Source organism: Octodon degus, unplaced genomic scaffold (assembly GCF_000260255.1).
Source record: "Octodon degus isolate 3935 unplaced genomic scaffold, OctDeg1.0 scaffold00233, whole genome shotgun sequence".
Taxonomy (NCBI): domain Eukaryota; kingdom Metazoa; phylum Chordata; class Mammalia; order Rodentia; family Octodontidae; genus Octodon; species Octodon degus.
This window is the reverse complement of record NW_004524809.1, coordinates 1,795,584-1,823,575: the sequence shown is the minus strand read 5'-3', so window position 1 is coordinate 1,823,575 and position 27,992 is coordinate 1,795,584. Positions and strand designations below refer to the sequence as shown.

Genomic DNA, 27,992 nt, shown 5'->3' with positions numbered 1-27,992 from the left:
ACTGCACATTGCTGGATCTCACTTCTTGATCCATTCTGCCAGTCAGTTTTTTTATTGGTGAATTGAGAGCACTTATTTACTTTGATGGTTGTAACAGATATCTTATATTATTTTCCTTTTGTTGGCCCCGTGTCTTTCTCCTATGCTTACTTGCTTGCCTAGCCTGGTGGCTACTTTCTATTGGTGTGATTGTGGCCTTCATTTTCTGTTTTTAATATATACTTTCTTTTTTTTTTTTTTTTTTTGCTGTACCAGAGATTGAACTCAGGACCCTGCACTTGCCAGGCAGATGCTTATTCTACTGAGCTGTCGCCACAGCCCTACTTCAGAACATACTGAAGTTTTAGTTTCTTGGTTTCAGTTGCCTTTTGTCATGGATTTTTAAAATATTTTATCTTATTTTGCCATGGATTTTTTAATCAGTATTTCTATTTTTTATATTAATTTTATTGAGAAAGAAATAGCAATGAGACAGTTTCAAACAGGTTAGTAAGACAGTTACAATAATTAATACATTGCATATTGTTGTCTTTGTAGTAGTTATTCATAATAAAAGATGCAGACATGATATCTTGTCTAAATGCTATTAGTTCAAAACTTACTTCTTATTGAACTAAGAAAAAGTAGCTGTATATCTATGGTAACTAATATATATATATATATAACTACAAAATGGTCCTTCATTTATATCCCCCTTTTTGCTTACTTTTGTAAGAGATGGGTATTCCATTGCCATTCAAATATTATAGGTGCATGAATTCAGCAAAGTAATCCAATATAGTCCAGTAGTCCATAATAGTGGGTTAGCCATAGGACTTTGCCATGAATTTTGAAAGATAGTTTTGCAGGCTGCATCAATCTAAGTTTGAAGGGGCCGGGGAGATGGCTTAGTGGAATAAGCACTTCCCTGGAAAGTGCAAGGGCCTGAGTTCAATCCCCAGCTCCCCCAACCCCCCAAAATATCTAAGTTTGAGGTTGTTTTCTTTTAGGGCTTGAAATATCCCCTCCAAGCTCTTCTTGACTTGAGGGTTGTGTTAAGAAGTCTGCTATAATTCTGATGGCTTTACTTTATAGGGATTTATTTCTTTTCTCTAACTGCTTTTTAATATTCTGGTCTTGTACTGGATTTCTGGAATTTTGATTATTACGTGTCATGGTGTGGATTTATTTTTATCATAGTTATGTGGAGTTCTATATGATTAATTTATGTGTACATCAAATTCTTTATCCACATTTGGGAAGTTTTCTGCCACTATTCCTGTGGAGGGGTTTTTATGGCATTTATGGTATATCCAGCTTTCTCATTAACTCCAAGAAATCTTACATTGTTCCTCTTTGCTTCATTTTGCAGTTGTTAGTTTGATTTTTCATGGTCTGTTGCTATTTTTAAAATATTTCTTTTCATTGTCAGTAGCTACCATCCTGTCTTCTAGATCTGATATCCTATTCCTCATCTTCATTCAATCTATTGTGTAAAATGTAATGGAGATTTTAATCTCCTAGACTTCTGTTTGGATATTTTTCATGGATTCCATTTCTTACCTATGTTGGGCATTTATGATTTCCATCATTGTCTAAGCTCTTCTATTTTTTAAATCTGTGTTTGCTTTAATGACTTTGATTTTGATCATTGTTTCTTTTCGTGCCTGAGAAATTATTTTTCCTTTAGCCTCTTCCATTTGTTGTTCCACTTCTGTTGCAATCATATCAAAAAGTTCCAGTGCTTGGCTTCCAATGTACCTCATCTCATTTTGTTTTGGATGTGTCCTGGGTGGGCTACAATTCTGGGGTTGCATTTTGCTTCAGTATCTTGTCATATTATATTTCATTTTGTTTCCTATGTTGAGTCTCCCAATTTCTTATGGTAGATAAATTTATTGGTAGTGTCTGTTCCTCAGTAATGTCTTCTAGGTGTAGGTGGTCCTTGAACTTTATGTGTATTCCAAGAACTTACCTTCTCAATGTATTGAGGGTGAGAAGTTACTATTTGGCACATTACTCAGTCCTTCAGCACTTGACTATAGTGATGGTTATGATACCCTACAATGACAGAATTGTCATACAAGGGAGAAAAACTGATTATAACAGGTCTGAAATCTTGACTAAAGTAGTACAGTTAGCAATAGCAATATCATCAATTATAGCCTCACTGCTGACAAACTGTGATAACTATTAACCTTATACCTTTAACCATTGTAGCAAATTCTATAGTTATATAACAAAATCCAACATCTACCAGGAACATGTATACAATGATTTTTTTTCCCTCAGTGGAGTGATTTTACCCTGTTGTATATAGGGGGTGGTTAAGAAGGACAGGGGACAAGACAGAGAGATGAATAAGGTCAAATATAGTAAAAGCACACCTAGAGGGCAAAGAATAATCACCCAAGTTTTGGGAAACTAGAGGACACAGGAGAGAAAGAATGAAAGAAAAAACAAAGGAGCACTGAAGTGAACCAGGAAGAGAAAAGGCACTCTTCACTCACGTGAAAATACCATAAAGTCAAAGAGATAGCTGAGAAAAGTGAGAAAGAAGATGAGTAGAACAAAAATAAAGGCAAGAAACCCAAATAGTGAAAAAGAAAAGAAGAAAACAACAATAACCACAAAAATTAAAACAAAACAACATAGAAATCTTAAGGGGACCTAAGTCCCTATCAACCTTTCTAAGTGTTCTAGTGTCACATTTCAAAAGTATAATGAAAAAGGGGAAATTAATTTTAATGTATTTACTTAACCCAACATATCTATTAACCATTTCATCACTAATCAGCATTAAGAATATTAATAAGGTAGTTCAGTTTCTTTTTAATATTAATTCTTCTAATTCTAAAGTGGGTTTTACACCTCAGTGAGATGAGAGAAAGAGAAGGGGGAGGAGAGAGAGAGAGAGAGAGAGAGAGAGAGAGAGAGAGAGAGAGAGAGAGAGAATGGTCTGGGAGGTTTATATTCATAATCCCGTAAAAAGTTACTGGAATTCTAGTGAGTTAATTTTAATCTACCACTTCCAGTGCAACCCATAGTGAGAATAAAGACATCAAGGCATAGGTATTGCTATGGGGAATGCAGGGGGTTCTAAATTCAGCTAGGGTGCTGGTTAAGCAGAACAAAGATCTCAACCTAGGGCTGAATCTGGGTTATATTAATTCATGACGAAGGGACTGGCTCAAGAATGAGTGACTGTGAGACTGATGGGAAGTACATGAGTGCTGTGAGTTGGGCTAGGTAGGTGGTTTGAAATCACCTCTGCAATATGCAGAAATAGTAATCTGCATAACACAACTTGAGGTAGCATATAATGTTTAGAGGTTGGTGCTTCAGCTCCGATGTGTACTTTTTTATGCCCTGGGAAGTCATAGCCTCTTATCTCGAGGCTCAATCCCAGCTAACAGCATGGACTGTGGCTCTCCATCCCACCCGGTTCACACATGCTTTCTGGGAGCTACGGGGTGGGGTAAACATTGCCCTGTGGTCTTTCTTCAAAGACCACATAGCAATGTATTAATTATTGAAACTGTCCTATTAATCAGTTTTGAAACTATTTCATTGCTATTTGTTTCTCAATAAAACAAAATAAAATAATAAAATAAAATAAAATAAAAGACTACATATCAGCACCTCTGCTAGACTGATTTGCATTGCTTAAAGCCAATTGGACAGATAAGGAAACATCCTAGCCAGCTCTGTACCTATCAGTACATGAAAACCGGGCCAGCTTTACTCAAAAGGGAGATAATTATACTTCTTTCAATGGGAGTCATCCCGATGGTCCCCCCACATACACCAGTCTCCTCTTATCTACAGATTTACTTTCCTTGATTTTAGTCACTTATTTCATAGTCTGCAAATATTAAATTATCAGTGGAAAATTCTGTTCTATAGAAAATTTCAGAATCAAATAATTTTATAAATTTAAAGCAATTTCATATTCACTACCATCCATGGTTTCAAGCCCCCATGGGGATCTTGGAAGATATCCTGTGGGATAAAGAAAGAGTACTACTGAAAAGCTGTTGATCTGGTGCCAACAGACCCACCCTATGATCATTAAAAAATATATGATTAACTTGACAAGGGGGAGGATGGCATATGACCAGCTTTACCCTGGGGTCAGTTTTGAACTGTCAGTGAAACTCAGGGTCACCCTGTCACGTAGTTCCAGAGGGCACTGCAGAATGGCAACATCAATGGAGTGCCTGGAATTGAACACGCACAGGTCATGTGATGGGTGCAGTCATCTTGGAATCCTACCTACAAGTATGTGTAGATGTCTCCAGTGTGCCACTGCCTTTAGACATATGAACTACGCTACAGAGGAGATTAGGTATAAACACAGGATGTCGCAGAACATAAATACTCACAGATACTAACCAATTCCAGAGTCCAAGGGTAAAATCAGGGTTTCAAACTTTGGAATGTGTTCTCCCATGAAACAGGACTCAGGTGGGGGTTTCCCCTTCCAGGTTGGCACCTGGGATACAATGACTAAGTTCTGAGTTAATGTTCTCAGGCTTGCTCCCTTTAGAAGGGGGAGAGGAGGTAAACTTTCTCCTTTGCCCCCTCCTAGATCAAACTGAGAAACCTAAGTTCATGTGGCTAAGTCCTTTGGTTACATGACTGAAGCAGGATATGAGTATAAGCCAGAGAACTGGGTTAAATTCTGACTTCATAGTAGGATTTTTAACCAACTGCCCAACCTCTCTGAGTTTCAGGACATTTTAAAATCTATGGAATAAAGAAGCAGTCTCCAACTTTTTGGCACCAGGGACCAATTTTCAGAATAAACTTTTTCCATGGATGGAGTGGGATGGAGGGATGGTGTCAATATTATGTTTCTACAAGGATCTGCAATTTAGATCCCCCATATGCGCAATTCACGGTATGGTTTGCACACCTAGCAGAATCAAATACTGGTGCTGCTCTGACAGGATATGGAGCTCAGTGATGAGGAGAGTCTGTAAATACAGAGGAAGCTATACCCCCTTGCTTATTGCTCCTCCTTTCGTGTGGCCTGGTTTCTAACAGGCCACAGACCCATATCAATCTATGCCTCAGGGACTGGGAACCCCTGGAATAAAGCTTTGTCATACCTATCCCATAGTAAGGTTCAGCATAATAGAGACAGGGTATGCAGACCCCAAGCACAGCACACATGAGTGTATCAGTCAGCTGTTGCTGTGTAACAACTTCAAAATCTCAGTGTATATAACAAGTCACATGTATCCCTTGCTTCCATGACTGGTTTGGCTGGGGGAACTCTACTTCTTGCTGTGGATCAGAGGTTTGGTTAGGGTTTCTCTGCTCCATTGTCTCCTGTTGGGGCCCAGGTTGAGGGGCAGCAGCTACAGAGGGTATGCTTTTTTTTTCACAGTAATGTTGGCAGACAAGAGAGCATGCCCAACTATGCACCATGTTTCAGGCTTTGGCTCAGCCAAGCCCAAAGTCAAGAGCTAGAGTAGTGCACCCTGCCCACAATGGGACCACAGCAAGAGTGAGGATGGAAATACAATTATGAAGGTGCGAATAGCGAGGACCAATAATTCAATCTACCATAACAGACAAACAGAATTATCAGCTACTTGTGTTCATTCACCCAGCTGCTTTAGCCTCATCCTGGCTCTGCTCTGCAGTAAACACCTTGCCCTAAAGCAGCACTGAGGTCATAAAAGGAAGAGATGCTCCCATTGTGACATGGTCAGGGTTGTTCCCAAGCCATGTGTGTGAAAGTTGCAGAATGCTGCTGCGTCCTGAGTGACACCATCCTCAAGTAGCCTGGCAAATTTTGAGGGTGGTGAATCACTTTAGAATTCACAAGGAAGAAGAGCATGAAGCTGGGATTACAAGAACGACTGTGTCTGATAAGCAAAGGAGGGCAGGAATAAAGGTTGATACTTGGTCGTTCAGAACAGCAGAGACGAATTATTTGGAGGCTGGAGGTTGATCTGGCCTGGGTTTCCTTGAAGGTCTTGTCTAGTGGCTTTTGCTTTGCTTTGGTCTTGCCATTGGCATCTGAACACAGGCAGTCCTGATCAGTGAGTATCCCATCTTCTTCCTGGGCCATCTGGTTGACCTGGGAACTTAGTTCTTATGGTGAGGGTAATAAGTGCAGGAAAAGATGTACTTATGGTGAAGGTAGAGGAAGGAGGCAGCCCAGCCAGAAACTGGCCTTCATCACTTCTGCCTCATCCTGGTGGCCAGAGAAATTCTGAATTCCAGTGATGGAAAGGACCTGCAAAGTTACTGGGATGTTGGTTAGATGCAGAAAAAGGTATAAATGGGGACTTCAAATGCAAACTTACTAAAGGAATATAGTGGTATTAATGGGCAAGGGTTTTGCAGAAAACTGCATCAGACTAGTGCCACTGGGAAATTCTATCTCAAATTCTCAGAACAAAGTCCGCACAGGGGATGCTTTCTTGACTATCACAGCCCAGCTTCTGTCCATCTCATGGGCAGCTGGAGTCCCTGGAGCTGATTATTCTGACACCAAATGACTTGTAGGAAGTTCTTCTGGACCTTACCATTTTTACTTCCTCTCTTGGATACCAGTTCTACCATGTAGGTTTTTAATTTGGGAGCTATACACATATTTGAGGACAGTCCATGTCCCAGTGCCTCTGGCTTATAATTCCCACGGTAAAGAAATTACAGGCTCATGGGCACAAAGTGGGATGGAACCACGGCACCCCCATAAAGAGGCTGTAGTTCTACTAAGGCATGGGCATGCTTGGCCCTTCCTTTCGTCCCCTCACATCCAGTCCTAGGCTAAGATCTGTGTCCTCATCTCCTGATGTCACAAGCCCAAGTTGCAGTCATCTCTTGCCTGGACCCCTGCAGTCGCCCCCAGCCTGTCCCTTTGCACACTGCAGCTATAGCAACTTTCTATACCAGTGGGCTCTCAGATGAGCCAGGTAAAAATGCTTCAGCCTTGGGCACATCTTGCTACTCGCTGTGTGTCCCAGCCTTGTTCTGGCAATCATCTCCACAACCCCGGCCCCTCCTCATCCTGTTCATCATGCCTCTTGTTTCAGGCTGGGTTTCATCTGTCCTTGCTCAGAGCCTTCCTCCTCTCCTTGACAAGGTTGTGCTACTCAGTGACTCACACTCCCAGGACTGAAGACCTCTCTCTTCTTTGTGGACTCTCCTCGCTTCTCTAACTTCCATTCATTCCTGGGACTGCTGGAATACCATATGCCTCTTCCACTATCCTGGAATGGTGGGCTCCATGCTGCACTACACAGGTGAGCTGCTCTGAAATGTTTGCAGGTTACAGTGGGGTAAATACAGCACAATGACAAATTTTAGACACCAGCTCCCATCCAAGTCCCTGAAAAGGTAATGATTGTCTTTCAAACTAAGGTGAGCTGGCACCATGTAACCCTAGGGCAGGCTTTTTGTGTGGTATTGTGCCTAGGGACCAAAGCCATGTCTTAAAAGTTACAGAAGAAACAAATATTTGGTGAATGGCTGGATGAGCAACAGTGATGTCTGAATGAAGTCTAAATGATGCTTAAATGAGGACTGTAATGGCTGTTTCCAGAAGATGAAAGACTTGGAATGCCTACCCAAGAAAGGACTATGGAAGTCTTAGCATTTTTGTTTCCTGAGCTTTATGTATTTAACAAATATTTTCCCAGCAGCCACAAATTCAAGTGCTTTATAAATATAAATCCACTTAGAGCTCACCATAATTAAAAGGATATGAACAGAAGTCCCATTTTATAGAAGTGGAAACAGGCTCAGAGACTTGAATCATTTGTCAAACACTGGAGCAGGGCTTTGAACACTGGCAGTGTGACTGCAGATCCCATGTGCTTATGCACCAGGCTATGCTGCACTGGGGTCAGCTCCAGAAGTGAACCATGTGTCTCGTGTGTTTCAGCCCCAGTAAATCCACACCAGAGACCCTAAGCTGTGCTCTCTAGGCTACTAGACCTGGGCAAAGATATGATGTAAGGGAAGAATTCCTGAGATGGGCACTGACAGGAGAGAGGGGCTATGGCTCACCTAGAGAGGGATGTTGTAAAAAGATTAAGGCATTTCAGGGGCCACAAAATAACCAAGGAAATGGACCATAAATATTTCTTTACTGCATCCAATTAGTGGATGTGCTTGCTTCAGCAGCATATGTACATAATTAGCAGGAAATTGACCTGGCTACTTTCATAAAAGGAAACATTAAAATTTGAGAGAGGAGTGTGTGTGAGTTCTTAGTATTTGTACAATGTCCTTTCCTGCATATGGTCTCATTTCTCCTTTAAGACCACCTGGAGACAGGAAGATAACCATGCTTGTTTGAGTAAAACCAGGACAGCAAAGTTCAGGGAGGTTGGCAATGGATCTAAGGTCACAGAACCGCCCACCAGCAGAACCAAGCCAGAGTCTCACACCAGATGACCACCAGTCCTGGCCCCTCCCTCTGGTGCAGCGTGTCATCCCAAGCCTGTCTCATAGAATCAGTCTCTCAGAGGGAAGTCAGTGCCTGGCGCTGATGGTGCTGACACAAGCGCCAAGAGAAAACATAATTGGTTTCAAGAGAGGTTTACACAGATTCTAGGCTGGTTAGCCAATATTGTAATAGCAAGATTCAGGAATGTGTGTGTCTCTAACTCTTGATGGAGTCCTTTATTTAACAGGTTAACTCCTCCTTCTTCCTTCCCTTACCATTGTCCTCACCGCTGCAACCAACATTGCAGCTACTGGCTTTTAACCCTCAAATCTACCCTGAGAGAACTAGTGTTAACAACATTTGAGGGATGAGGAGGCTGAAGCAAAGATGTACCAGAGTTCATAACAGATAGAGCTGGCTGTGGAGCCACATCTCACTCTGACCAACTAGCCTGATTTTTTTTTTTTTTTTTTTTTTTTATATTTTTTTTTTTGTCCTGATATTCCCCAGGCAGCCCAGGTGGACGGGAAGTTTGGAGCTGTCAGCCCAAGGCCAGACTTAAAGAGAGGAGGGAAAACCAGAGAAACAGTAGTGGGGGCAGGCAGTGCCCAGAAAACTACAAAATGGGAATTTTCAGGGCAAGAGAAAAGGCTGCAGAAAGGGGCTTAAAGGTCAGGTGGCCTAGCAGGTGGGAGAGAAGGAACCATGGGGTTTGTAAGACAAAGTGGGTTTCAGGGACAGCTCAGGCAGTGTTCCTGGAGAAGTGGTGGGGGTGGTGACAGATTGCAGTGGGCTGCAAGTTGAGTGGGAGGTGAGGATTTTAGCTGGGAGTCGACTGAGACTCCCTCGTCCAAGAACTGACAGTTGGGGAGGGGGCAGTGGAGGAGGACTCCCACAGCGTGAGCCCCCAGGCTCGATGGCCCTAAACAACCCTGTCACTATCATAGTTGCTATTTCCAGCACTGGGATGGACCTAGAGCCTCAACCAGTATGACAGCCCAGCCCAGTAAGACACTTGTAGCCCTTCCTCCATTCCCTTTCCCTCTTCCTTCCCAGCTCCTTCTGGGTCAGCTTACCATAACTGGACCAAACCTGAGACAAACAGCTGAGGAGGACGAAAGCTCTCTTCCGACCCAATGTATGGGTTTCAGTCCACGGTTGCTTGGATCCATCACCTTGGTCTTGGCAAGAACTTCCTTACCCCCTAGTCCTGCCAAGGGCTGCCTGGGGACCCAACTTGTAACTCAGGAGTCTTTGAAGACACTTGTCTATGTCATACCACTTTCTTTTTCTATCTACTTTTTTTTAGAGGGACTGTGGTGGGGGTGGAACCCAAGGCATCATGCCTGCTAGGCAAAAGCTCTACCTCTTGGATATATTCCCAGCCATCCATCTCTAGGTGCTTACTGAGCACATCTTGCAAGGGCTTCTCCGGCTGTTGTGATGCATGGTGACATGTATGTCTTCCTTACAACTAAGTGAGGACACACATATAAGCAAGAAGCACAAGTATATGTGTACATATTGTATAATATTTTTAGGCTGGACATAATGGTGCATGCCTGTAATCCCAGCACTCAAGAGGCAGAGGCAAGAGGATCTCGGGGGTTCTGGTTGAACCTGGGCTACATTGTGAGTTTAAGGCCAGCCTGGACTACAAAGCAGGATTCTCTCTCATATATATCTTTTCCCAAATATTTGTGTGTGTTTGTAGTACATTATGAATGCAGTCAGCGTGGGGTATTGGTAAATGTACACAGCGCATCCTGATCCTTTTTATTTTCCCCATTCTCATATCCCCTTCCTTTCTCCCCAGAGTCTGCTTCCCTGTTTCCTGTTATCTTTTATAATAACGATAATGGCCAACGCTCATGGGGCACTTTTAGTGTACTAAGTACTTTGTAAGCATTTTATTTTAACCTTTCATGTACACACACAAAGCCTCAAGAAACCCAGGAGAAAGACGGCGTTGGGATCAGTACCTTTTACTAATCAGGAAACTGAGGCACACAGAGCTCAGCCGATTGCCCAAAGTCACAGAGCTGAGACAGGTGGGTCGTGAGATTTGGCTTGAACCGACCTGTATCCAGATAACTAGCTCCAAGGCCACACTGTTCTTACCCCCTTTGTTCCCAGCAGCAGCACCGGGATGCACAGGACTTGGCCAGGTGCCCGCGTCCCAGGCGCGCGGCGGGAACGTAGACCCTCAGTCCACGCCTGCTCCCGGCCCTTCAACAGGCTCGGGGAAGTTGGGACGCAGCGCAGGGGCACAGTACCAGGAGCCCCCGCGTCCCGACTGCAGGTGTGGGCCGCCAAGTGCCAGGTGTGCAGCCAGGGTATGAACTGCACAGGCACTAAGCTCTTCCTGGACGAACTGCCCAGGCAGTTCGGACCCCGCGCGCTCCCGACCCGCCCCGCGCCGCCCCCCACGTCCCCGCGCCGTCCCCGTCCCCGGCTCCACCCCCGCCCGCGCCGCCTGAAAAGCCGGGCCGCGGGGCGGCGCGCAGAGCCAGCGAGGAGCAGCGGCCATGACAGCGGAGAAGGCGCTGCCCCTGGGCGACGCGAAGGCGGCAGGGGAGGCGCGGGAGACCCAGGCGCTCGGCGGCGGCGGAGACGCGCGCGGCCGTACACGCGACAAGGCGGTTCACGAGCGCGGCCACTGGAATAACAAGGTGGAGTTCGTGCTGAGCGTGGCCGGCGAGATCATCGGGCTGGGCAACGTGTGGCGCTTCCCCTACCTGTGCTACAAGAACGGTGGAGGTGAGGCGCGAGGGGATGGGGCGCCGCAGGCTGGTGGGGGCGGGGACCCCCGGGACGCGCGACTCCCCCACATCGGGCCACTCTGCCACCTGTTCCGCGCACGCGCGGCTTCACACCTGAGCACAGCTTAGCACCTGAGCACTGCTTCGCACCTGATGACACCTGAGCATGGCACCTGCCAGAGCGGGGACATCCCGCCAGGAGACACGCGGAGATCACAGCAGCCGGTGTCTTGGACAGGAGACGCTTTGCCCTGGGAGCCTCAGCTCTGCCGAATGGCCTTGGGTTTGGAGTGTTTGCTGAAGTGCCAGGCAGTGCACTAAGCTCTTCTTGTGTTGTTTCACTTCGTGCTGCAGTCATCATAGCAGGCAGTACAGACCCATCTCGCAGATGAGGCAACTGAGTGTTAGAGAAGCCCCTTGCCGAGCCAGTGAGAAAGCGGGATGCTGCCCTCAAAAGCCTTGTGTTAATGGGGGCTTGGGCTGACAAGTGGGGAACTGTCAAGTGAGGTGCACTGTTTGCTTTCCTACCTTGTCTTTTCAATCTGCACCTGAGGCCTTTTCTAGGGCTGGACTTTGGGGCCTCTGTGCTGGAAGAATTGGCAGCAAGCATTTTCTTTGACTGGTCTCAGAGGCATCGGCGACAAGTAGCAGCGAGACTTCCCAACTGTAAGGAACGCTGGGAGATTGTGGAAAAGGGAAAGATGATGAGGGTCTTTTCTAGTGCCAACGTCCCAGTTTGTCAGAGGATGCAGTTGTGATCCCCAACTGACTGCCCCAGCTCAGAAAAGGGGCTCCAGGCTTTGAGTCACAGAGCAGGACTGCACAGCCTTCTTCCGGGGCACCACTTCTCCAAGAGAAGCTTGTTTATGTATTGTCATCTCTTTTGGGTACCCCCTGTTCTTTCAGCAGGTGGTCAGCCCCTGAAGAAGGCGGCTCAGAAGTTGGCCGGCAGGGACAGTGCAGGACTTTCTGAGCAGGCCTGGCAGGGGGAGCGAGGACAGGCCCTTTCTCAGAGAGAAATCATCCTGAAGGTGCAGGCTGCTGGAGCCTGCTCTGCACTGGCAGGGAAGTGCGGTCAACGTGGGTGGGCAGGCAGCAGGGGGCACGGACAGAATGGATAGAGACCCCAAGTGTGCTCTCTGTCCTCAGCTGGGAGTCCTGGCCCTGTTGAAGACAGCCTTTACAACCTGTGGTGTGCTCTTGGGAATCAGTGCAGTCCTACAGTGTGTCCCCAGGCAAAAGTTGTCTTCACATCTTTGTTAATCCAGGAAATTGTTATACCAAAACAAAAAGCATTCCTAAAAGTAGACAATAGGGTAAATTGGGCTAATTACAACTCTGCCACAGATTTATTAAAAAGGTGGTAGTGAGCAAAATTTAGAAGTGAGTCACTGTTTTTTTTTTTTTTTTTTTTTTTTTTTTTTCTTATTCCTCTGTAATTTGCCAAGTGTCTCCGTTGGTGCCTAGATATCCAGATTGGTTAGTGTCTTAACGATTCCAGGACTAGTTTTTTGGCTAACATGGACCAGAGGCTTACTGGTATTATCTCTTAGATTTGAGGGTAGTGATCATGAACCTGTTACACCTCTTAGAGCTTCTAATGATAAGAAGCAGCCCACTGAGTCACGCGTGCCATGTGTTTTACACACCTGTTACGGGTTCACCAGTAAATACCAGTGTATTAAAGAACTGCTGAAACTTTTTAACTGATTAGATTAGCTTTAGCAAGCAGATACCTTTATTCTCTTTCACATACTTTTTGCCTTCCAATATAATTGGGCTGTTTTTTTCATTGCCCCCCCTTTAAAATCTCATGACTCTAGTGATAGAGCCCCACAGTAGTTTAAAGTACTCTTTCTTCCCTGTGTGAAACACTAAATTAATCTTTTTCCCAGAAAAAAGCTAAGACCCTTTCAAAAACCTTGCTATCAGGATTGATCAAAATTGTTGCTGTTAATCTTTACAGTTTAAAGAGTTTTCCTTCAGCAAAACAAAGCAATTTTGGTTGAAACCATTTGTGAGATCAGATGGTGGGAAACAGTGTTTTCATGCTTTGTTATTAGACAAGGAAAAGAAAGAGGGATTTGGGGAAAATCCTCTTCTGGTTGCAGTAGTTCATGTTTACCTCAGTTATTTAATTTGTTTTGCAGAAAAACCTAGGCAATGGATATTGTGTTTCAAGTTAGGAGCACTAAAATGTAAGGTGGTCTTTTCACAAACTGATCCTGAGCCAGCCTGGCTGGCTAGATTTTTGAGATGGGGTGACAGGGTCTTGCATCTCAGTGTCACACCTGGGCCTTGTGTGTGTATGGGGAGGGGGGGATTAACTCTTTGAAGCCTGACAGTGCTCTTTGTATGATTCCCAGAGAATGCTTTTCTTTATTAGAAAATCTTACTTTTTGCAGGTTGCTCTCAAAGTAAAAAATAAGAAAGGTCCCTTTTCCCTGGCCTGTTGACATTAAGGTAGAATTGTAAAGAAGGGTGTGACATTCAGAGCATGAATGGCTTGGCTTGTGCTGGAAGATGAAGCACATAAATTCAAGAACTGAGCTTCAATAAGATGCTTTCTTTGACATCATCATCTTAACTGTGCTATAGTTCTGGGAGCTAAGCAGTGTAGGTATTGAGGACGAAAAGCCCCATTTCACAGGTGAAAAAACTGAGGCTCAGTGATGTGAGGTAGACCTACTTAAGAGGATAAAGAGCACAAACCCACGCTGACTCTGGGCCTCCCAGCTGCAGCCTGAGCTCCAGCCCAGACCGCATTCCATCTTGCCTATGGAGGGTGCGTAGTGAAGAGTCTTGTGCTGAACACAAAATGCTGATGGCCAGTTTCATCTTATTCCTTTACATGCTTCCAGGAGCATTCCTGATTCCCTACGTGGTGTTTTTTATTTGCTGTGGCATTCCTGTTTTTTTCCTGGAAACAGCTTTGGGGCAATTCACAAGTGAAGGTGGCATTACATGTTGGAGGAAAGTCTGCCCTTTATTTGAAGGTAAGTATTTCTTTAATTAGAAAATAAAATTTTGCCCTATAGTGTGAAGCTACAAAGAGCTGAGGCTGTTTTACAAACGTAGAGACTCAAATTTCTCCCTCTCCTTTGTCCTTTTAGGCATTGGCTATGCTACGCAGGTGATTGAGGCCCATCTGAACGTGTACTACATCATCATCCTGGCCTGGGCCATCTTTTACCTGAGCAACTGCTTTACCACTGAGCTTCCCTGGGCCACCTGTGGGCATGAATGGAACACAGGTATGGCCCCCAAGGAGGGTCTCTCCACTGGTCCTGCTGGGGAACCTGGGACTGGGGGTGCATCGTTGGCCTCTGGGCTCTAATCAGGAGTTTAGTTTGCAGGAAGTAGTCTCACTAAAACTGGGGGCTCAGTTGTGTAGCCAGAGTGGGTTTCTGTGAGTCACAGCTGGAGCTAAACATTGGTCCAGGGATTGGCATGGTAGGGAGAGTGAGGGTATGCTGGGCCCTCTGGGGAGTGGCAGTGGCAGTGGAGGGACCTGCCTCTTCAAGTGGCAGGTTTCCTCTGTGAAAGAGGAGATTAGACTAGATTAAGGACTGCAGACTGTGGTCAGTCCCTGAAGAAGGTGGCTTTTGGGCAGATCCATCCCAAATAAATGATGAACAGCAAGTTGAAGAATGCATTGGATTTGCGCTTCATGTAAAAATTCCAGATTTCATGTGGAAATACAGATTCATAGCTTCTCTTCAAAAATTAGACCTTGCAACATTCTTTCTTGGAAGCAATGGCTTCAGCTGAGAGGCAGCTCTTCCTTTAGGTGACACATCTGTCCCGAGTTGTTACTATCTTCATCCAAATTATCTTCTTCATTTGCCTTACCTGCTCAATCCAGCTAGACAGTTGAATTCAATGTGCCTGACCTAGGAATGCAATAATTTTTGAGATTAGTTTTGTTTCCTTCTAGATATACTATTTGCTTTTCAACTTGTCATCCTATTGGGATTGAGTTTTATAATCTGGGGAGGGAGACTACCTGTGCAGCCCATTTCTCAAGTTTCTCCTTGAATTAGCAGTTTTGTTTTGTTTTTGTTTTTTTTTGAGAACCAAGGATTGAACTCAGGCCCTTGCGCTTGCAAGACAAGCTCTTATTCTTTGTTTTTGTTTTTTTGCGGGACCAGGGATTGAACCCTGGCCCTTGTGCTTGTCAGGGAAGCTCTTATTCCACTGATCCATCTCCCTATCCCCTACAAGCTCTTATTCTACTAAGCCATCTCCCTGGCCCCATGTGCAGCCCATTTTTGAAAAGGCTGTGTTCCCAGAAAACACTACTAATCGATTGCTGCACACCTCAGGTCTTTGCCTGGGAGTGCTTCTCGGTTATTATATTCCAGATATCTGCTCCCTTTTGACCTGTGAGCTGAATTGGGTTGTATGCTTTAACTTTCTCACTACTCATGTCAGAATCTGGGGTTAGACTGTGCCTGCAAGTAGCCTCTCGTCCTGAGGGCTGTGATCCAGGGAAAGTGGTGGGGTGTTGGCCACCAGCAGAAGGAACAGCAGGCACCAGACCTAGACAGTGCTGTGACTGAGCTTCTAGCCCATGTGACTTTGCCCTGCTTCCCTCTCAGTCACCTTGCATGGCAGCCTTGCTCTCTCCAGAGCCCTGGTTCTTACACTTCCTTTGGCAAGGGGCTTCACAGAGGGGCTACCCAACTGAGATTCAAGGTTGTACTCTTGGAAGTGTGCAAGTCCTCTATGCTAATTTAATTGTGCATTTTTTTAATTTTTTTTTTTTTTTTTTTTTTTTTCGGAACCAGGGATTGAACTCAGGCCCTTGAGCTTGCCATGGAAGTGCTTATTCCACTGAGCTATCTCCCCAGCCAATTGCGTATTTTGAGGGTTCTCTAAAAATAGGTGCACATTCTTGACCTTTGGCAAAGCCTCTTTGTAGCCAAGGATGGTCAGGAGACTATGCTTCTTCAGTTTGTGTTTATGGTTTAACATGAATTTGACAACAAAATGATAATGGTCAAGGGAAAGAAAGCACAGAAATTTAATTCATAAAAGGTGCGTTAAAGGGACGAGGACTGTGCCTCAGTGGTGACTCACTTGCTTAGCATGTGTCAGGCCCTGGGTTTCATCTCTAGCACTGCAGAAATGTTACTAAAATTTTGAAAATATTAGGTGCAGGGGCCGGGAGTTCGATCCGCAGGCCTGCTGCGCTGGCCCTGCCCTCAGGGTGCACTGAGACAGGGATTAAGGCTGGGCGTGGTGGGTGCACCTATAATCCCAGCTCGTGGAAGGCTGTAAACAGGAGGATCACTATGAGTCCAATCTATGTAGTGAGACCCAGTACACCCTGTACACCCTGTCCTAAAATACAAAAAATAAAATAAAATTTTAAAAATAAAAGAAAAAGAAATGGTGTGCTGAGACTAAAAGAAGTGCAGGTGAGAACACATAAACTGTGGGGAGTGCAGGTTTCACACAGTGAGGCCGGCAGAAGCTGGCCACAGACTCGAGTCTGGAGCTGCCATTGGAAGAATGAAGGCCCGTAGACCTGCCTCTTCTCTGTCAGCTCCACTTATCTGTTGGGAAAGCAATTCGATTTCACTAAGTGGCATTACCCTACATATCCATGTCATGTTATTGAATTGTGACTCTGAATTGTGTTGGCTGGTAGTGGTTGGTATTTAACTTATAAATTTAATTTTGCTTTTCTAGTTGTATGAATTACATATTCACAAAGACTTCATAGCCCACTGTATATTTGTAAATGATTAAATATTTTAATAAAAATAACTGGTCAACATTGGGTGTCTGATAAATTTTTTTACTTGAGGAAAAAAATTAAAAACACCATGTGAGAAAATCTGATACAAACTAAGGGTTCCTTTCAACCAGAAGAAAGCCCAGAACATAGCATCCCTTTTGTGTACAATTTTAGTTTTCTAGATTCCTCTTAAGATGTAACTGGACCCTGAGACCAGCTCCTCTCAGAACTTGGCATTTGCTAGAAGGAGCAGGAAGCAAGTAGACAATGGCATTGTTCACACAGTGGCCTACACATCCTCCATCCACTGTTTGTAGCCATTCCTCTAACGCAGTGGTGGTGAACCTGTGACACGTGTGCCACAGCAGGCTGTTGGTATCATTGAAAGCTCTTAAAGGTTCACCATCACTGCTTTAAAGGCACTCAAATGCCTATGGTGTGTGAAACATCACCTGCAGGAGCACGTTCCTATCTCTAGAGATGGCAGGTGCAACCCGAAGGACGTGGGCATGTGTGAGTGCTTGAGAAGAGAGAAGTGGGTGGCCGGGGCCTTGGCTCTGCACTGGCCACTGCTGGCTCTCAGGGCCCATGCGAGTGCAGGCATGGGTGCCTCAAAGCCCCAGGAAGCTCAGTAGATAGGGAGCATAGGCCTTGTAGGGACCGACATCACCAGGCACTAGACACAGCAAAGGAAAGGGAACCCAGCAGGAGTTGGTGCTCAGTTCTGTATTCAACAGAACTGGCTAACTGCCCATTTTATGGAAGAGGGAGATGGTGCAGGTGTGTGTGTGGGGGGGGGTCTCTGTTTTTGAACCTTGGATTCTTTCTTTTCAAATTAAGGCATTAGAGAAGGTGATTTTGGGGGGGTGCTCTGAGCTCTGCCTTGCTTAGAATTCAGGGAACAGAGATCAGGGAGGGCTTCCTGGAGATGGATAAGGGGTGAATGGGTTTCTCCAGGCCTTGGTGAATGAGCAGTAGGATATTTTCACATGAGATTCTCTTCCTCACCAAGTTTCTGAGAAAGCTGTTCAGTAAATCCTTTCTGGTCAATTGGATTGAGTGAGGTAACAATGAAGAAACCAAGAGTTCCTTATGCATGTAGGTTTGTGGTGTCTCACCGATCTTCATATCTTTAAGAGCAACTACAACGTTAGCTCCCTTTTAATGAAAGGTGAAGTTTCAGGTGTGTTTCTGCCCTGGTGGCACCATGATTAACTCATTCCTTTAGTCCCTCTAGTTCAGCCAGGGCCATTGGGCAGGAAAGACTTGGGCAGAGAGCGGAAGAAAGAAAAGCAGATCTGGGGACAAGGCTGGAGGACAGGGTATGATAGGACGTAGAGGTTGGGCACAGAGTCCCTGCCCTTCCCAACCCTCCTCCCATTCTGTTCATCCTAAGCGTCACTATTTATTTTACCAGTACATCTTTTGAACCCTTGTTTGCTCAGTGGCCAGGTAAAGCTGCCTGGTTACATCATCAGCTCTGAATGTTTTCCCAGAGTCAGCCCTCGTCAAGGTTAATTGTCTTGCATGTCTTCTCTTGTTTCCACTGTAGAGAAATGTGTGGAGTTCCAGAAGCTGAACGTGAGCAACTACAGCCATGTGTCCCTGCAGAACGCCACTTCCCCCGTCATGGAGTTTTGGGAGTAAGTGGAGGAGCCCTTGTCTCCCGGGGCTGTGGGGGCTGCGTGCTGGTCCTGCCCTACTGACCTGGCCCATCTCTGGACAAAGCAGGCTCATCCTGCAGCCAGACACTTCTGGTTCTCTAGGCATTTCCCTGCCCTAGAAGGCTGAGTGGAGATCTTCTGGGCTTCCCAGAGGAACAGCTGAGAGAAATGCTCTTAGTGTGCTTCATTGTGTATTAGGGCAGGAAGTGCTTGATAAAACATTAGACAGTTTAAAAATTCATTTAGAACAGAAGAGAAGTTGTAGCATGTTTGCAGTAAGTGAAGTGAAGAATATATTCAACCTGGAAGGCAGAAGTCTCCTGGGGGTTTAGCTTAACTCCTTCTGATAGCTGCAAAGAAGTGGATGTGCTTTAACGAGTGGCAGTCACAAAGAGGCAGATTTCTGATGTGCCTAAGGAAGACACTGGCCTTAAAGCATTGGCTGAATACAGTACTTCAGAAGCTTGTGAGCACCCACACTGGAAGGGGTGGGCTTGTGCAGGGCTGCTGGTCTTGTTGGGAACCTGTTAGAAGCTCTTGAAATTATAAACAATAGTCATATGGGTGGGAATTTTCCCAGAAATGGGCATAGTCTTACCAGAGTTCCATAGGATTGTGACTCTGTTGGGGCTGATGCACACAGCTGTAGAAGTTGTGCACTGCGGAATCCAAGGGGACATCCTTTAGGCTGTGGAATGTGTGCTTCAGAACTGTATAGTGCACCACATGTGTAGGAGCATGAAGTGGCCCTGACTTCAAAGCTTCTGAAATAGAAATAGGATCATGTGTCGCTGCAGGTACTGAAGACACATTTCCTGCATGAGTCAAAGGCTGGATTTCTGAGGCTTTTCACTCTGCAGAAGGTGGCTTCATGAAGAAGCCTCTCCTCTCCTGGTGCTAACTAATAACTGCCTATGTGAAGGGAGAGGTTTTGTCCCTCTCTAGAAATGATTATGCCGAATTTAGATTTGTCATTCACATGCACATCTTTATCCTTGTGCCTGTATGTACAGACCTTAGATAATACCAGGGCATATAGATCTTTCAGTTATATTTCATGGTATCCATTACTTGCATTATTATATGTCTTAAAATTTCATGTTAATGATACCCATTACTTACATGTGTACAAAGCTTTGTTTATTTGTTCAGTATTGGTTTTGAGATGTACCATACATGTGAGGATACATATAGCTTTAGCTCTCTCTCTCCCCAACCCTGTGCATGGTATGTTGAGGCACGAACAACTTCCCCTGTGTTTATCCACCTCCCCATTGATGAGCTTTTGTCTTCTGTCCATGGTCATTATTAAGCACCCTGAGTGAATGAATGTCTCGCACTTGCTTGAGTACACGAGTGAAGGTTTCTAGGCTTTATTCCTATTGTAGGGTGATTTATACAGCTAGAACAGAAAGCTTAACCCTGGGCAACTGATAAAGAGCAAATGCATTCCTTGTAGTTCTGGTGATTGGCAAGTGCAAGGTGGGAGGGGGGGTGTTGGTGTCATCCCATGGAAGAAAGCAGAAGAGCAAAAGATCACACCCACTCAAGAGCAAGAGGTCAAAATGTCCCTCAGAGTATGAGTCCACTTACCTGATAATGATGTACATCCACTTATGTATTAAGGAGCCTTGTTGCGTTGTTTACCTCTTAACAGTGCCACCTTTCAAGCCGTCCATTAGGGACTCAGTTTCTATTGCATGAACTGTAGAGGACACATTCAAACCATAGCAGCATCAGAGAATGGCAGTGCGGGGCCACATAGTACACACCCTGTCCCTTTTATCAGATAATGCAAAGGGATTTGTGAACATAAGTGCATGAGACTTTCTACTGCACCACATTCCATTTAGCACTTGGTCTGGTTGGTTTTTATTTTGCTAGTATAATGGGGGTGAGATGGTGTTTCCACTATTTCGATTTGCATGTCTCTAGTTACTTGAGGTTGAGCATTTTTGGATGTTTGCTCTGCTGTTTGATAGTCTCATGTGTGAACTTCAGGTTCGTGTCCTGCTCTATTTGGGTTGCTTGTCTTTCACAGATGGAAATTCTTGATCCATCCTAGATTATTGGCAGCGCTATAAATGTCTTTCCCCAGTGTGTGGCGTTTCTTTCTTATTTATTTATGGTGTATGGAATTTGTAATTTTACTGAAGTCACACTTGTCAATCTCTTTGGTTTGCACAGTTGGTGTCTTATTAAAGATACATTTCTGTACTCCACAGTTGTAAAAAAAATCTTATAGTTTCTTCTAAGAATTTTAAATTTTTTTTCACATTTAAGAATATAATCTCTAGAATTTTATTTTTATATTATATAGGGTGCAAATCTAATTTTATTGCCAGGTGTGAAGACACATGCCTGTAATTCAGTGCTCAGCAGGCTGAGGCAGGAAGATCACTTCAAGTTCAAGGTCAGCCTCATTAACATAGTAAGTTCAAGGCCAGTCTGAACTATATTGTGAGACCCTGTCTCAAAGAATAAACTAAAAAAAAAAAAACTAAAAAAAAAAACTCATCATTTATTGAAATAGCAAAATTCTCAGGCAGTATATCCTTTCTAAATTGATTTGCAATGCTATATTATATAGAATATGATTTTTCTAGTGGCACATGTCTAGTTTTTATACTCTCTCTCTGCATCATGGGTGTCTATCTCTGTGTCCGTATTACTTCTATAGTTTTATTATAAGCTGTAAGCTAGAAAGGCACATCCTTTACTTTTATTCTTTTCTGAAATTATCTTGGTGTTCCACATAATTATAGAGTCAACTTATTAGTTTATACAGTGACGACAACAACCACCTCCATAGGAGTAAAACAGTTCCGAGGATTTTGACTGGAAGGCTACTGAAATTTTAGCCTAATCTGAAGAGAAGTGACATCATGGTTGTGCCTCTCTGTCCATGAAGATGGTATAGCTGGCCTTCTGTTTATTTGGGTATCTTGGTTACTTTTATCTCTGAATAAATTACTGAATCAAAATACCTGACACCCAAAGTTAAGGATGGAAAGGTTTATTTAGTTCACAGTTTGTGGGGTTTCCATCCATACTCAGCTGGTGGCAAGGCCGAGTGGCGTGGCACAGTGGCAACAGTTCAAGGTGGGAGAAGACAACAAAAGTAATAAGAGCAAAAGGGGGGAAACAGGCCTCTGTTCCTTCCTTATGTTGCATGCCCACTATCCATCCACACCATCTCCCTGACTTCCTCTTCCACAAGCTCAGGATGCTTACAAAGTGAGGAGCCTGGCCCCCTGCTGAACCACTTAGTTAAGCCTCTAAACCTCTCAGTTCTCAAATTGGTGCAATGTATCAGCCTATACATTGGGTCTTTTCAAATGCCTTACAAAGGTATTACTTTGTAAAGCAAATGAAGTTGTTTTACTGTGGTCTGCGTAGCAGCAGTGTTGGGATCACCTGGTGTTGGTTGTCTACCTTAGACCTGGTGAATCACAGACGCAGTGTGAGCATCTGTAATATATGTTCAAGGCAGGAGGCTCCTGTGTGGTTCTTCCCAACTCCATTGGCTATGGTTTGCTGGAGAGATGTCACCGAGACTTGTTTGGAACCTGTACATTTAAAGGTCTGCAAAATATGGTTTCTGTGCTTTTCTTAGGGAGTTAGTCCTAAGACACTAGACTGGACATGGTCTCTGAGCAAGCTCACGGCATCTTGCACCATTTGTTCCCCGGGTAACACACATGGAACACTCCAGACCATTGTTTGTGGCGTGTGTTTGTTCATTATCTGTACTCCCCAGTGAGCAGTCTTGAGGCAGCATCAATCTGGTTGTGCTCACTGCCATCGGGCTTTGAAATGCCCTCAGTGAATGTGTAGAAGATGAATGGATCTAAGATATATATCAACGGGTAAGGAAGAAAGCAGGCGGATGATATGTTGTAGCAAAATACTGTAAGAGAACAATCACCAGGGTTCTAGCAAGACTCATGCTGTTGGGAAGGTTCCCATTGATTACATCTGGGATCCCTTGGTAGTATCCACATCACCCACTCATTTGGACCCCAGGTGGCTGGAAGGGACAGCTTGTCTGCATCCTCCTGTGTAGGGATCTTTGCCAGCTCCCTGGTCATGCCACATGATTGTGCATGGGAGGATGAGCCCAGGATCTGGTTTTCTATAAAGATTGCATCTCTGTTATTCCCAAACTTGTTTTTCTTTGTTCCCCTCCCCAGCCATTGCCCACAAGTATTCCTCTCACACAGCCTGGAGAATACATGGCTGGGGAGGAGGAGCTTCTTCCCTAAATCCAGCTGAAAGTTGACTTCTGGGGCTTTGCATAGAGCATACCTGTTTCTTTTTTCCTGGGACAGCTCTTGTGGTATTGGATCAGTTCCGTGAAAAATGTTTCTTCCCCAGTTGGTGAAAGCTGTCTTTGCTATTTCCTTGCATAGTGGTTCCCCACTTCTGTTCATGTCTTTATTGTGTTGTCTTCACAGTGCCCCCAGCTCCAAGTTCTCACTGCTTGGTCAGAGCAGAGGCCTTAGTTGTCTGCTAGATCATCCATTTGACAAATGTCTACACTCCTGGTGCACACAAGAAAATCAGGGCACATCCAGAGAGGCAGAGGTGAAAGATGACATTCTTGTCTCTAGGAGCAGAAGTGGGAGGAGCCCATCGATGCCATAAAATCACTGACAGGGCATTTCTTCCTTGCCTGCAGCTCACCATGGCTTCACCTTGCCACTGGCCCCTGTCCAAACCACCTCTCATCTCAAAATTTTGTTTTCCTTTTCAGGATTACTGGTTAATGAGAAAAAGCGTAGGCCCTGGATCCATGCTGAATTCTAGCTCTGGCAAGGGACCTAGGGGCAGCTTGTCTTCCTAATGTAGGATGGCAAAATCAGGCCATCTTGGTTTCCCTTAGTAACCCATTATGCACTTATCTAAATACAGTATGTCTGCAGTTCTGGATCCTGAGCCTGCAGCCTTGGGTGGGATCAAGCCCTAGTAAGTGTATAATGAATGTTAGGACAGTGGATGGACCTCGATTTGCCTTCATGGCCCCCTCCTCGGCCTGCCTCTATCTCTTATAATCCAGGATTTTGTAAGCAAATCTATACTCACCACATGTACAATCAAAATTGCTTTTGCTCAGTGTCAATTCAAGGAACATGTGTTGAGCACATATTGTGAGCTGGGCCTGAATTAAGCTCTCTGGGGATTCACTTTTGTTTTTATTCAGAAATGTGAGGACTGTCTTTATCAGAGTAATTTTTCTTTTTCTTTATTTTTAATTTAATTTATTTTTTTTTCTAGGAATGTTTCAATTAATTTTATTGAGAAACAAATAGCAATGAGACAGTTTCAAAACCAATTAGTAGGACAGTTTCAGTAATACATGGCGTATTGTTGTCTTTGTAACAGTTATTCATAGTACAAGATGCAGACATGATATCCTGTCCAAACACTATTAGTACAATCTTTCTTCTCATTGAATTAAGAGAAAGTAGCTGTATAGCTCTCCTAACTATTTTGTATATACAGATATATAGATAGATAGATAGATAGATAGACTACAAAATGGTCCTTCATTTATATCCCCCTTTTTTGTTTAGTTTTGTCAGAGGTGGGTATTCATTCCATTGCCATTTAAATATTGTAGGTGCATGAATGCAGCAAAATAATCCAATATAGTCCAATAGTCCATAATAGTAGTAGGTTATCCACAGGAATTCATTTTCTTCAGATACAGACTTAGAAATCAGAGTTGTTGGGGTTCTTTCTTGGTTGTTTGGTTCTTTCTGTGGGACTGAGTATCTCCTGGCCTCTGTCCCGGACTTGTCTTTCCCACCATCTATTATTCCTCCTTGCTGAGTTCCTTCCTGACTTTGAATGTCCTGGGCTTGATCCAGGGTCCATTTCTTGAAGAGTCCTTAACAGATCTTGGTGTGTATGGCTCCTCGTTATCACTGACTCTCAGTTCAGCTGTCATGTGAGAATGTTGCTCTGGCCAGGCTGGCAGGATCAGCACCCAGTCAAATGCCATCTATTACTCTGTTTCAATGTCTGCATAGTTCTTGTCCAAAATCCTTATATCTTGATTGACTTGTTGATTCTCACTCTTCTGATATTATAATTTTAGCTCCACATGGGCATTGATTGTGTCTGTTTTACTAGTTATTGTTTTGTCAGCCCATTCGGGGTGCCCAGTGAATATTTGCTGACATGAATTCATGGAAGAGTGAATAAATGGATTTTTCATAACCCCCACGAGTCCAGTGTTCTCCGTAAATTGCACACAAGGTAACACTCTCTTGAGGGGAATGATGATGCTAATACCTCCTCTGAGCCCAGTTCTTTGGAAAAGTCTGAAGTCATTAATAGAATGAAGATTGTGTCAGGCAGCTGTCCATCAGTGTGACAAACTGCCTGAGATAAACAACTTAAGGGACAAAAGGTTTATTTTGCTCACAGCTTCAGAGGTCTCCATGCATGGTGGCATGGCCTGTGGTAGCACAGGACATTATGGTGGAAGCATTTAATGAAAGAAGCACAGACAGGAGGATAAGGTCTCAGTATACCCCCTATGGAGAGCCTGCTGTGGCCTCATTATGGTCCAAAGAAGTCCACATTTGTAATCCCTGGGAAAAGTTGTTGGAATTCCACTAAGTAATTCTCATCCATCACTTCCTTGTGCAACCCATGGTGAAAATAAAGAGACAAACACACATTTGTAGTTGTGGGGAGTCAAGGGGGTCTAAGTCCAGTTAGAACAATGGCTAAACAGAACAAAGGCTGCCATCCAGGGACAAACCTGGATTTTATCAGTTTGTGAAGAGGGGAGTGGCTCCGGGTTGCGTGACCATGAGAATGATAGAAGTATGCTCATACTGTGAGCTGGGCTAGGTAGGAGGCAATATGTGGGAGAGGTACACAGGAACAGTGCCGGGTTCTGATTACAGGTAGCCTCTAAGTCTCCATAATGCAGTTGGAGGAAGTATCTTGTGGTTTTGGTTGGTGTCTCAGCTTTGATATCTGTCTTTCATATCCTGAGACATCCGGGGCTCTTTCTCAAGCCTTAGTCTCAGCCAACAGAGCAGTAGCACTCAGCCAATCTCATGCTAGGTAGTTAAGAGCTACAGGCAGGGCTTCACTGACCTGTCACGTTGCTTCAAAGGCTTCACATCAGTGCCCTGGCTAGACCCATCTGCACTGCTGAAAGGCAACTGAGGGGTAAAATCCTAGCCAACTCTGTACATATCAATACATGGAATTAGGACCAGGTTTAGCCAACATGGAAAAAAATGGTCTTTTTTAAGGAGAGCAGTCAGGGTGGTCCTCCATATCCTCTAGGCCACACCCCATGTTCTTCCTCTTACCAGGCCCTGTCTCTTAAAGGTTCCACCACTCCCTACCACAGGCTGACCCAGCCTTTAGCCTATGGGGCTCTGGGGAACATTTCAGATCTAACTTCTACCATAAAGCAGCCCTATTTCCTACCTCACCAGCCCCTCCTATATTCCATGAGGTTATAGATCACACTTTCTGAGCACTTTAATAGGCTATACCCACTAGGTGTGAGAGTTAGAACCTGTCACTTGAGCCACTGTGTCCTGGCCCCATCCTACCTATGGGTACACATTCCTGGATGGGCCTGAGCTGCCCAGGGAGTGTGGTGCCAGATTGCTCACCTGAGGAAGATTTGTGCCTCCAACTACAGAATCTGAAGAGCCTCTAGACTTCGCCTGAGGTCTAAACTGCACCCTGCATGGCACCATCTACTGTGCTAGTTTAGGTTACCCCAGAGCCTATCACCCTGCATGGGATCAAGGTGTGGATTTGAGGGTGCAGATTCTAGAGCCCTGTTGAGGCTATGGCCTTTCTCCTGCTGAGTACATGCTCACAGGTGGCATGGGAAGCCCCTTGGGGCCTGTGTGTGCTCTCTCAAGAAGGGGTGGTAGGGGACCCACCTCCCTGGGTTGTCAAGAGCATGTTCACACAGCATGTGATGATATGCGTGCTCAGTAGACAGTGGCTGTTCTTGTAAGGAGGACTTTATCCTGACCTTTTAGTCTGGGTTCAGAGTAGCCCTTAGAGAAGGTCCATCTACCAGGTTTGGTAGGTCCGGTCAGCCAACAAGATGATCTCTTTCAGCAAGTTTTCTTCACCTGATTAATCTCCAACATTGCCATGAGGTTACAGAGTCACTTGGTGTTGGGCACCCCATCTGCTGCGAAAGAGATGAAGAGGACACTGTCCCTCCCTGGCAAAACACGCAGGTAGGGAAAAAAACTAGAGGCTGGGAAGTGGCGGTGGGGAAGAATAGTTTTTGAAATACAGGAAACCTGGAATCCACAGGATGCTTGTATGGAGGCAAGATGATGAAGGCTGGATGCCTGGCCTTGGGGCAAAACTTCACAGAGATGGTGATGCTTCAGATGGACTTTGAAGAGTGAGTAGAAGTTCATCAGATTGGCTATGGAATATGTGAATAGTGTATGAGATGGAGGGAGTCCCAGGGGCAGGAGAAGAGACTGGAGTTGTATGTTGATGTTTGTTGTATTTAGCTACAGTGCCACTGCATCTGGAGGTGAGGAATGGGGGAGGACTTGTATGAAAAGGGAGGCATGGCCAGAATATCTGTGTGAATTACAGCATGGTTTTAGCTACCTGCAGTCAACTGTGGTAGAGAACATTAATTGAAAAGTTCTAGAAATAATATGATTTTTTTTGCCATATTGGGGATTGAACCCAAGACCTCATGTATACTAGACAAGTGCTCTACCACTGAGCTACATTTCTAGCCCTTTTGGTTTCTGAAAAATTTTGAAGCAGATAGGATCTCTCTAAGTTTCACACACTGGCCTTGCATGTGCAAACCTCCTTGTTCAGCCTCTGGAGTAGCTGGAATTACAGAGGCGTGATACCACACATGGCTCAGTTCATATTTTTTAAGTTGCATGCTATTCTGAGTAGTGAGATGAAATCTGTTAACATGTTTCTACATCTCACCAGGATGTGAAATGTCCCTTTGTCTAGCGCACCAATGCTGTATATGTATGTAGGTTACATATCTTGGTTGTTATCCTGGTTTTCAGATCAACTGTGGAGGCATCACAGTGCTGATAGTCAAATGCCCCTTATTTAATAATGACCCACGGCAAGGGTTAGAATGCTGGAAATTAAGATATACAATACCAAAGAGAAGTGATGAGGTCTTAAATTGAAAAGGTGAAATTTATTTTTTTTTCTTTTTTGGCTAAATTTATTTCATTTTTATTTTTATTTTTTTGACATCAGTTATTTTTATTTTAAAGAAAAAAAAATCAATGGTACAACATCTCAAAACAAGATTTTAGGAGAGTAACAATGGTTAGTACATTGTGTATTGTTACTGCCAAAGTAGTTTCTCATATTACAAGATATAGGCAAGAAATAATAAATAAACAACATAGGTACAAACCTCT

The 27,992-nt window shown here is 44.4% G+C and overlaps 1 protein-coding gene across 2 annotated transcripts in view; it reads left to right on the top strand.

Annotated features, from left to right (window-relative positions):
• Positions 1 to 10,876: 10,876 nt before the first annotated feature.
• The window catches only part of Slc6a11 (solute carrier family 6 member 11), a 110,136-nt gene continuing 93,020 nt past the window's right edge, over positions 10,877 to 27,992 (top strand). Inside the window, exons 1-5 of one of the 2 annotated variants that reach the window (XM_023705938.1) lie at positions 10,905 to 11,152; positions 14,016 to 14,150; positions 14,268 to 14,408; positions 18,453 to 18,543; positions 26,721 to 26,804. In XM_023705938.1, coding sequence (XP_023561706.1) covers positions 10,921 to 11,152; positions 14,016 to 14,150; positions 14,268 to 14,408; positions 18,453 to 18,543; positions 26,721 to 26,804 — 683 coding nt within the window. In that variant the 5' untranslated portion in view covers positions 10,905 to 10,920. Of the gene's footprint in view, positions 11,153 to 14,015; positions 14,151 to 14,267; positions 14,409 to 18,452; positions 18,544 to 26,720; positions 26,805 to 27,992 lie in introns of both variants that reach the window. The other variant, XM_004645611.2, reaches the window with a different exon arrangement.